We start from the raw sequence: 11,857 nt of genomic DNA, 5'->3' as shown, positions 1-11,857 counted from the left end.
AAGTTTGATAATGTTGTCATCACATTGATTTTTAGCTCCCTAATAAATTCAGAATGGTGTTCAAAGTATTAATTTTATTTTTTGTTTTACACTTCTGGGCTACTTTCATGTTTAGTATTATTCTCTTGTTGGGGGATGATATCCTGAACAAGGCCCAGTTTTACAGCAGACAATGTTTTCCTCTAGAATATGAATCTAGTTGTCTCATATAATGATCCCCTAAACTTTGACATGTATCAATCAATCAGTCAATCAATCAATCAATCAATTTCGATTACCTTCTTGATCTAGGAAATGGTGATGCAGTGTCTAAACAACTCAAACTTCTTTTAATTCAACAACAGAAGCAATGACCAAGAAACGTTCCTTTTTAAATTATTTTTTAAACAAAGCAAACTTCTGTATGTTTTGTTTGGGAGAATTTTGGCAAGCTCAGTCAAAATGTTACTTCTAAGAGTTGTCCATTTAAAATTTTAGAGAAAGACTTAAAAAAATATTTGTAGTGGTCCTTACAAGGAAATTGTTATTTGAAACATACTACACAAATCAAGAATTGGTACAATTGATACAACTGAGTAATATAAGCACTCAGAATCCAGACCTAAATTCTATTTAGAAACTGTTGTTTAAGGGGACTTTGTGGTGGCCAGATTAAGGAAGCCTTTCGTTCTCAGAAAGATGAAAATTGTTAAAGAAAGTTCAGCCAGAATTAAATCAACTGTGGAAAAAAGGCAATGTTTACAAATAATTTATATTATCTCTCTGTTTGTGATATGTCATATGAGACTCAGGGTTTCAATCAGTTCTCCTGTCGGAACGGTGATTGTGAAACATCAACAGGAAGCGGTTGGGCAGAGTTTTGGGGAGTTGTTGGACAGCCATTGCAGTGTCGTGGCTCAGTAACAAAACACGAAAGAGGCGAAGAAGACCTGGCATCTCGCAGGCTCTCTGTGTTTCCTGACCGGGAGATTAATTTACATGACTGCTAGAGCAAACACACTCGGAACACCAATCTACACGTAAACAGCGGGTAAGTTTTTGGATACACTTTCTGAGAAATAATCAAATAAGGGTCATTACGTGAGGTTTCGGCTTCTCAGCTAGGAAATGATCCCGGCTGCTAACTGTGCTAGATTAGCAGTGCTAACACCAAGTTGGCTAACTCTTGTTTTTTAACTCGCCTCGAAATGGATGCAAACTTAACTCAATCCGCAGATGTGTGTACTTTGACAGTTATGTTTATTATTAAATGAGAAACGCTTACAAGCGCAAATATTGGTGTCTGTATTACAGCAACGAACTATTTCTCAAGCTAACTGATGATTAGCAAACCCAGCTAGTAGCTTTCGATGCAACGTTGCCTACCGAAAATGACACGTAGCTGCTGGCTTCCTGCTAGCTGGTCCGTTAGCCGGTGTAATTCTGTCACCTTTTAGTTTTTGTGAATTAAATGCTGTAATACTAAATAGAATGTCCGCTGTTTTGCCATTACGTACTTGTTTTGGCCCTGTTGCCTAATATCCTTCTATATTGAGTGTTAGCCAAAGCGTTGTTCCCTCTTTTTCTAATCTAATCAACAATTTTGATAACTGGTACTAGAAATTATGTGCCTGTAATATTTGGTGATGTGAAGGAGGGAGACTGTAGCGTGTGGGTCTTAACAGCTTAGTTGACAGCGAAATTGTTGTTTCACCATACTGTCTTTAATGTCTCAGAACTGGAAGGTCCATAAATGTTAGGCATCTATATTTGTGACCCGATATTAACACTATTGCACCACCTCGTTTTGAAAGCGTTTTTAAATAACGTAAGCTAAAAATACTGACTTTCTCATTCTTATCAGGTCACAGAATTTTAATCACAGCTGTTTCTATTTACTATTTCAAATGACACTTCCCAGTTTTTTTAACACAATTTTGTTGTTATTCAATCATGAGCTTTTTGCACTTTTGGACATTAGAGCCACATGGAGGCCAATCATCTGTGTGACAATGGACAATAATGTAAAGAACACGGTGCTTAAAATCTTCATTAGGTGTTGACTGTGAAAAATGGGTTTGACAGTTCATTATATGGAATAAGTTTTCTTGTTACATTTTAATTCACAATAGCTATAAGAAACCTGAAATGGTAATTTACCAAGATCTTGTTTCGTTAAAGAAATAAATGTGACATCCTTTTATTCATTTTAAAATAAAATGTTGTAATGTTGTTAGTGTGTACAATCCATCAATACCACAACACCAGGAAACACCAGTACCTGATACTAGTAGCAAAAATAATAAAAAATAAATGTCCTGGAGGTAGATATTCCCGGTGCATTCCAAATCTCGTAATTCCAAATGGTCAAAAGTAGATAGCAGTTGGCGTTCCAGCTGCACCAACTCTGAAAAAATGGAGGCCTCCAAAATAGCCAATTTTTGAGCATCTAGAAATGGTATGTAAAACTAGAAAATCACAAACCCATTGTAAAAGTTTGCACCATGAGAACACCAGCCAATTATGGTAATAGTGATTAATAAACCACAAATATTGATGCAATTTTTCATGAAGAAGCCCGCCGTAACAACGTAAATACTGATAACTGTTTTCAGTAATTGTTTACACTAAAAACTTAAACACAAAATATAAAGAATTTTAATAAAGATAACAATGGACTACAAGTGGTACTGGGCGCAGCCATCTTTAAATCTGGAATCTTAGGGTCCTCTGAAACCTACGAGTTTGCATTTGGAAACACAAGATCATTTTGTTATTTCTGGCAAAATTTCCCCAGAATTCCGAGGACGACTGGAATTCACAATATTACTAAGAATGGCAAACTGTTAAAATGTGTTTATTTAGCATTTATATTTGCTTACTTATTTGTAACGTTGCCACTAACTCATCTTTAGAAATGTAAGTCACACAGAGCCTTCAGTGTTAGTGGCACTTTTAGACAAATTCCTGATAAACCATCTAAGTTTTTTTATGGTTTGAACATCCTATGTTTTATGCTTGTTTCACTTTTGCTGCTACATCACACCACCTGTGTGGCTGTCTTCCTGTAACTGTTGGCCAGGGTTGAACCATGCGGGTCTGGAGTGTGTCAGCAGCTGACACGTGGTCTGACTGTATTTTTCTGTATTTACCTGATCTTGACCTTTGTCTACCTTGCACTTTGGCCCTGGAGTTGTTTGCATGTTACGTAAGTAGTGCTATAGGTCAACACCACCCTACCTGGTACTGATGCTTCAGTATCTATCATGGATGAAAGGGTAGGAACAAGGTGAAGCTGGAAACAAAGTGCATGTCAAAGTGAGGGTGAAGCTTCTCCTTGATTTATGGGAAAGGGAATTTGTCTCCTTTTTTAACATTTCTTTTTCCTTCCCCCTTCCTCGCCCTTCTCATAATTTAATGATTATGACGCTGACGGAATGGATTACATATCCGCTAAAAAGAGAATAAAAGAGTCTAGTGTGAACATAAGTTTGTATACAGTCAGGGAAAGTTAATGTCACACAGTTACAGAAGTGTGAAATCTGGATGATGTACACACCAGATTCAGAGTAAGAATCTCTTGGATTCATTTAGTTTTGATTTGAAATACAGTGTTCCCAGCTTATCTTGAAAGACTTGGGGCTCTGAAGATGGATTTAGATGAACAAAACGTACACATTGCCTTTCAAGGAACTGTCAAGATGTAATGTGACCAGTATTTCTTGTGTTGTCCAGAGATTCCTGCTACGACAAGCTAATCACTGACTGTAGAAAGCCACTTATTGTCCTTATCACCAGTCTGTTTGATAGGTTGAGGCAAACTGCATAGTTGGAATTTACTACCAATCTCTTTCATGTGGTTTGTGGTGATTGGTTCATGTTGTTCTTACTGTTTGTCCTCAGCTTTGTTATTTAAGATTTTTTTTTCCTCCTAGGCTGTAATTCCCTAATTAATCAAACTATTATGTCATGCTTTTATCCACCCATATGACACACACAAAAAAAACTTAAGTGAAGAGCAGTTTCTGATACTGAATTGTCTTTTTATTCCCATCTGTATATATTTTAATGTTGGTCAATCTAAGAAACCAGCCAAGTTCATTTGTGAAACCCACTATCAAGGTGTGCATGGTGAAATGTCCTGTAATTAGTTGTGTTTGAATCTTCAGAATAAACAGGTATAAATCAATCAGCATTACTTGGACACATTAAATTGATACTTAACAGGGATGTAGTGCTCCAGAGGCTGTTAAAAAATAATAATAAAGAAAAATAAGGGTAATTTGACCAATCATAGAAACTGATCTCTCCAATTGAAGGTTACTGAGTCATGAAGTGGAAGAAAGCCCTTGTTTCAGATCATTTTACTTTCGCCCAGGGGGCACCTTTGTGAGCCTATATAACACAATGTTATGTGGTTTTGTAAAAGTAAAACTGCTGTTTGTAAAAGTGAGTTTACTTGATCAATATAAAGTAAAGAAATTGTGACAGACACTTTAAATTCATGTGTTGTTTTCACTTTGAAATGCAAAATTATTCATCACCAGATGACTTACACTACAATAAAAAGAAAATCTAACTTTTTGGTTTTGTATTCATGTTTTCTTACCTCCGTTTTCTCCCCCCCCCCCTTTTTTTTTTTAGGATTCAACAGCTCCGGATATGTCATTCCTATTTGATTGGATTTATAGCGGTTTCAATAGCGTACTACAGTTTTTAGGTGAGTATTAAAAATTCAACTTATTAACTCGTAAAATACAAAAAAGGAAAAAAAAACAGTGCCAAAGCTGTTGGACTGTTTTGAATTTAATTAAAATGGCAGCATTCTAGTGCGAGCCAAAATACCATCAAAAGTGTTGGAAGTTTTAGAGGATTAATAAGTTTAATTAATCTCTTTTGGAATCACAAGAAGAGCTTGAATCATTACAGTTCCTAATTTGTTTTGCATTTTCCTTAATAAGTTGTCTAAGACGTTTGATCAGAGCCTAGAAATCAGTGTGTGTTGTTGAAAAGAAACGGTTTGCCCTGAAGTCTGTTTCCCTCTTTGGTCCCACACATGCAGCTCATGTACAAACATGAAAAAAAAATGGCTGAGTTAATAATGTTCGCCCATTTTTTAATTATGTTTAAACAGTGAAGTCACACAAAGACGATATCTATCAGAAACACCACATGACTTTTCACCCAACTTTTTACATTTGTGATAATGTGTCTTTTTGAAAGCTGGCGGTAAATGTAATCTGTACCAGCAGTTCTTTCCTCTAGAGTGTACTGCTCTAGTTTCTGTCCAAGAACTGTATGTAGCAGTTGTTCTTGTTCTTCCTGTTCAGCTGGTTGCTTAGTGTCACTGTTAGAAATGGTGACGCTCTGCAGAGCTGACTCAGTCAGAAATTTTACAAATCCACTGGGTATCACAGTGCTGACTCAGACTAGTAAACATAGAGCTCATCAAGAAAGTTGAGCAAGGCGTACCCATAGTGGGCAACTCTTATCCATGTTTAGGTTATCAGTGTCTGCCTCTGAGAAAAATGACAACTATGTCGTCTTCTGACATGAACTTCAGAGACTGGAGACTCAGGCCACGATTTACATTATAATGAAGAAAAAGGAAGCGACACGCAAGGCAATGAGAGCTGTTAATTCTCAGTTTCTTTTCTATTCACAAATCCGCTCATTCAGACGTTACATGCACTTTGTGCAAGGGAACCAGCAGAGTGGAGTCTACGTAATGTTGGCTCCAACTGATTTAAACATGATCGTTCTCACATACAAATTCTTCTGAGCAGTGTGGTAACAGAAAATGCTAAATGAATCAAATAAATTGACCATTGCTACATGAAACATTACGACTAAAACAATTCAGGTTTCCTTTTTTTCATTTTTTTATTATGAGATCTATTGTAAAATAATTTTTTTCTTTTTCCTTTTTTTTAAAAAATAAATCAACTTAAATTTCCCTGTAGAAGCACAAATCTACTTTTTAACTCTACCCATAGAGAGAACACAAAGCTGCCTTCACTGTTTTGGCTTTAACACTCTTGATTGGCATCAAATATTCTTTTTTATGTGTGTGAATTTAATATAGAATGTATTCCTGAGAACAGGTCTGAGCTTGGCAAGTCTTGTCAAGTAAATTTTTTATAAGCAAACATTGTGTAAAATGATGCAAACCTTTATAAAGATCTGTAATGCTAAAGCTTGTGTGTCTAAACTGCTTCTGGTTTTTATTTCAGGACTGTACAAGAAATCTGGCAAATTAGTATTTCTTGGCCTGGACAATGCTGGCAAAACAACACTACTGCACATGCTCAAAGATGACAGATTGGGACAGCATGTACCAACTTTACACCCAAGTGAGTTGTTACTCTGTCACACATGCACAGCCACACATGTTCACTCTGTAATGTGCTGAAAGACATTCTGTGCAAGCAAATTCATGCATATTATTGTGGGAATGAACTGGAATGAACTGGAATTATAGTGTAACAATGTAACAGTGAAATTATAGTGTAACAAAATGTGGTTTCACTCATGCTTCATGTGTAAACGCCTCCCCTCCAGCCTCAGAAGAGCTGACGATTGCTGGCATGACTTTCACCACCTTTGACCTTGGAGGCCACGCACAAGGTTTGTATGGTCAATTATTTTATGTTTAACTGGTCTTTATTTTTATGTAATTGACATATCGTCAGTTGAATCTATTTTGTGCCCAACATCATTTAACTGATTGGTCATCATGTAAAATTCATTGTATATTACTGTTGGTTCACCCAGCCCGCAGAGTGTGGAAAAACTACCTCCCTGCCATTAATGGCATCGTCTTCCTTGTGGATTGTGCAGACAACATGAGATTGGCCGAATCAAAAGCAGAACTTGATGTAAGTAAGCGTTACCTTCTTGGGTCCCTTGCATGCGATAGAGCAGTTTCTTGATCTATATCAAGAACCACCGTTTTTCTTACATTTATTTATTTATTGATGACTTTTTAGTTATTTTGGAAGCTAGTTGTTGGTGTTAATTGTACACACCTTTACCAAGAAGTCTTCATTTGAAATGACTATTTAAACATAGCAAATTATTTAAAGTGTTCACAATAAACTTTCAATAACATTTTAGTTCCGTATGTTTGTATCATACATATTTTACCTGTAATATATGACAAGAGTGTCTTGTTTACTGTAGTAAATGTCAGTCTAGCTGCCAGGAACAGCTGTTCATCTTAAATTGATGTCTACAAAGACTGTCACAGTCAGTTTACTCCAAGACATCTGTCACTGTTTACTTCCACAGCTAAAATGTAGCTTGTACTTTGGCATGACACTGTAGCTTGGTTTGACTTTTTTAATTAGAGAATTTGCAGAATATTCTGCTGCATCAACGCTGCCCACATAGCTGGGATTTTGACATCAGGGAAGTTGTGCTGCTTTTACAATCAAACTAAAAAGTTATTGAACTGAAAACTAAAGCAAATTTTCAATAAATTTGACCGGTACATACCACAGCTCTCCTTTTATGTTCCATAAGTTAATGTAGTTTAATCCACTAAATTATTAACAGCAGTTAATCTGTCTAAGGTTATTTTTGAGTTCAGTAGAAGCTGATTACAGTTCTTGCAAATTCTCTCACAGAAAGAACTAAATTTTCGAACATCTCATGGCGACGAGTAACATCAGGGTATCAAGTGTTTTTCAATATCTGACACACAACTATTTTATCCAAATTGTAATATTTAATCAACTTCCCTAGGCATTAATGACAGACGAGACCATTGGAAACGTGCCTATCCTAATTCTGGGCAACAAGATCGACAGACCAGAAGCCATCAGTGAAGAAAGACTGAGGGAAATTTTTGGATTGTACGGACAGACGACAGGCAAAGTAAGTACATCCAACACCTTAGCTGTTCAGGAAGCGTGCTACGCTTTTTTTTGAGACCCCCTACTCTAGAGAATGGTTTAACAAGTATATAAAATTACTTAAAATAAAATCATATGACATACAAAAACTCAAACTCGACTAAAGCAAAGACTCCACGAGAGGTTAAAAAATTTTAGGTCAGTTCCCCTCTTTATTACAAATACAAAAAAAAGTTTGTAATTTATTTAAAAAAAAAAATACTGCTGTTTTTTTGAAAAGTTTTTTCTGTTTAAGGGTAATTTTCTCAAAGCTTTATTTTAAATGTGCTTCATGCATTTTCTTAGGCATTTTTGCTTTGATCTGGATGTGGGGAGTAAGGTTAGGAAATATGAATATCAATGGACAGATGTCATTCAGTAAAGCGTCGACTAAACCAGGCCTCCAAATACATTTTTGGACAAAGGTTCATGGGGCAAAACAATTACAGGGCAATAAAAATAATTTAGGTGCACAGCCATAATTTGTGAAGCCCTACATTTAATCTTATTAAATCTTATAAAAACTGAATAGTATGTTTTTTGTTGTTTTGTTTAGTTTCTTAAGTCTGGTTTGGTTTTTAATTAGTTCTGTGAATTCTGTGAAATGATTACTGTGTGTCGGGAATGAGTTTTTGAGGCTGGGCTTGTTTACTTGTGTGCGGACATTGACAGACACCTATCCAGGTGATGCTGCAGCAGCAAATCTGCAGACGGTTTCAATGGCTGAGACGCAAAAGGGCGTCCATCCCCAGCCAGTACCCTCTCCTGTGACCCGTTTTCTGAGCCAGTGAGGAACAGACTTACAAAAAAAATTATTAAATCTGCGTTCACACACGAGAAAATAATTGCCTGTGTTAATTGTGTTAAAGCGATAATGCGTCAACAAGCCCAGTCCCATTTTTAATAGTTTACAGTGTGTTAAAATAAGGTTTTTTTATTTTTAAATTATTTTAGTCTGCAGTCTACAGTGGTCATTAATATCTGACGATATAAGCCAGGGTGGATCAGCTAGCTGCAGCTTTGTGTGTGACACAGAGGTAAACATCTCCTGCTCCAAGTGCAGCTGGAAGGAAAAAGATTGCTAGATGTGCTGCTAGTTGCTTTAAAAAAGTGGGGAAAAAGTTGTTAAAATGCTCTGAATACTCACTTAATATGGCAACATAATCACTAAGTTGGCAACACTGCAAGTTACAGCTTTTCCAATAATTGCACATGTGCACGTGCAGTCAAAAATTAGGTCCGCCTCTCCAATTTTACTCCACATAGTATTTCAAGCTCTGGCTAAACTGAGAAACTGGGATTCTGCGAATAAAACTATACAAAAAATATAGAATTTTTAACCTTTGTTCAGAACAGAACATCTATTTTTCATTGGGAAAAAAAAAAAGCTTAATGGTTCAATAATACTAAAAAGGTGACTTTGATTTTAAATAAGAGAATTAGTTGTGACCTTTTTCCTGCTCTTCCCGTAGGGCAACATTCCCATGAAAGAGCTGAACACAAGACCACTGGAAGTGTTTATGTGCAGTGTGTTGAAGAGGCAGGGCTACGGCGAGGGCTTCCGCTGGCTCTCCCAGTACATCGATTAAAATGGCCAAGCCCCATAATGCACCGATGTCACCACCACCACCACCAAGAGGGCGCTAAATCCAACCACTCAAGACGCCCACCATGACCACCAGTACCTTCATAATCAGCCCCATCTTCAATTAATCAAGTCTGCCTCCACCCTCAAAGAAACCAGTACAACTCGATCCCAATAGACTTTTATTGGTCGAACATTTGGTTCCGCACTTAAAAACATACCTGTGCGCACACATACATATTCATCATCATCTTTCCCTTTTTTTTTCTTTTTTAAGAGAGAAACATAACATTGGTTGTTCACATTCAAACAGATAAATCTTTTCTATATTGCGTCAGTCATTTGCTGCCCTCTGTCCCTCCTTCCCTCCATCCGTTGAGTGTGATGATAGATGCACATAACTGTAAATCTGTATATGATTCTATTGGTATATCAACAATCCTCAAAGCCTCTTCCCCCTCTTCAACTCATCTTGAGCAAATGAGAGCAGCATAGTTGTATACATTGCAGTACACTTTTTTAACAGTAAAGAAATTAATTTAACATTGTATGTAATCGTTTTGGTTTGACCTGTTTCTATTTTTTATTTTTGTTTTTTAATGGTTTCAGTAAATTAAAGATGTGGCCACATCAACAGCCCTCACTACAGAGCTGTTTTCACCCATTTATATGAATGGACCAATGCATTAATCTTAATATATCATAAATTAGATTTTTTTCCAGCGAAAGCTAAAATACTTTAGTTCCAGGCTTCTGTCTTATGGGCAGAGAAGCTCTGAATGGATACAAATAGTCAGTGGGCTCCCTTTTCAAACAGAAGCATGGGGTGGTAGTATTACTTTTTTTTTTTTTTTTTTTTTTTTAATAGGAAATAATACTGGCAAGGTTTGATTAAATTGTGTAGATAACACAATGATCAGTTAATGCAAAGACAACTATTTAAATTAAATATAAAACTTTGCAGTCAATAGCCTGAAGGTAACATGATAGAAGCGATGACAGGAGGAATAAACAGACGGTTGTAACATCTAGTAGTAGTCAGCGTTAGAAGTCCATACAGGAGATGTATTTCCAGCTCAGACCTTTTCAAGGTGAATCTAGTGACCAAGTGAAAACGGAGAACACGGTCCCACAGCGGGAACAGGTAGATAGGCCTAACACACCTCTATGAAAGGGACCATATATATGAAATGTACATGAACATCGTACATGGATTTTGTGTTTATAAGTGGTATCCTTTGATCTATGTGCATTACCAGAAACTATTATGCATGCCTTGTTCTTTCGATTTTTGTTTTGTTTTCCTTTTTTTTTTATGACCATTACTCAACAGGAGGGAAGAAGATGCCAAAATTTACAATGAGAGATGATTGTCATGTTTTTTTTTTAAAAGGAAACAATGGAATTGCGCATAATACACTTTTTCTGTCCCTGTCCCTTTGTGTCTCTTTCATTCCCTCATGACTAAGTGATGAGCTGTTCCAACAAGGATGGGACTTGCTGTTGTTTGCATCATAATAAAATGTAATAAATGTTTGCAATGAATAATGGGCTTTAACAATGATCTCCCAGTGCAGACTGCTGTTTTTTTTCTTCTTACATCTTTATTTAGCAATGTTAGTGGTAGGACTTCCTTTATTTAACTTAGCTCTTAACTTTTAATATGAGCTTTAGGAAATATTGAAGCATTTAACATAATCTTTTTTTTTTTTGTCCAAATTGTGACATCTGCCTAACTTGTCTCCCAATAGTACTTATTCACTGAGAATCATTTATGAAAACCTTAAAATATGACTTAGGCAATTATGCTAACACTGCTAATGCTAACAATATGTAAATATGAGGCATACTTTTCTTAATTAAATACATGGTAATCACTTTCCATAACTTCATTAGGGGACATTATGCAATTGATTTAATCAGCTAAAGTATTTTATTCAAACCATTTATGAAGGATTACATAACGGTACATTTAATGGTGCTGTCATATCATTTAGATTCAGCACAAGCCATCCATAATGATGCCACTAGCTGGTGCTACTGACATTGAAATTGAGTATTTTCATAACATTAATGCAAAGGATGGAAAAATCACATTTGCTATGAATAACAAAATAGGTTGTAACACAAAAATGCCTCATTGAGAGGGTGACATTTTCAAATTTTCAGATTAAGATGCAGTGTGTTAGTTTTGTCTGAGTAAAACGGTTTAAGTAAAAATCCCTCCTGATGTATTCATAGTTTCTTGCAGCCTGTTGATACTGTTTGTGTCTGTTTATATGTACATACAATCATTCTTTGAATGTCTTTAAATGCTACAAAGAGAAGGACTGTTTTTCCTGCTCAGCTGCTCTTCCAGCTGTAGATCGGCACAAGTGTAAAGTTGATAAGATTACAC

General features: G+C 36.2%; 1 protein-coding gene across 1 annotated transcript; it reads left to right on the top strand.

Annotated features, from left to right (window-relative positions):
- Positions 1–851: 851 nt before the first annotated feature.
- On the top strand, positions 852–11,023 carry sar1b (secretion associated, Ras related GTPase 1B). The gene is made up of 7 exons (XM_042008390.1): positions 852–1,030; positions 4,624–4,699; positions 6,213–6,332; positions 6,541–6,606; positions 6,754–6,857; positions 7,726–7,857; positions 9,347–11,023. The coding sequence occupies exons 2-7, from the start codon at positions 4,642–4,644 to the stop codon at positions 9,461–9,463; spliced, it is 597 nt and encodes a 198-aa protein (XP_041864324.1). The 5' UTR covers positions 852–1,030; positions 4,624–4,641; the 3' UTR covers positions 9,464–11,023.
- The last annotated feature ends 834 nt before the right edge of the window (positions 11,024–11,857 follow it).

Source organism: Melanotaenia boesemani, chromosome 15 (assembly GCF_017639745.1).
Source record: "Melanotaenia boesemani isolate fMelBoe1 chromosome 15, fMelBoe1.pri, whole genome shotgun sequence".
Taxonomy (NCBI): Eukaryota; Metazoa; Chordata; class Actinopteri; order Atheriniformes; family Melanotaeniidae; genus Melanotaenia; species Melanotaenia boesemani.
Note: the sequence above shows the minus strand (reverse complement) of the source record. Positions and strands in the feature narration are given on the sequence as shown.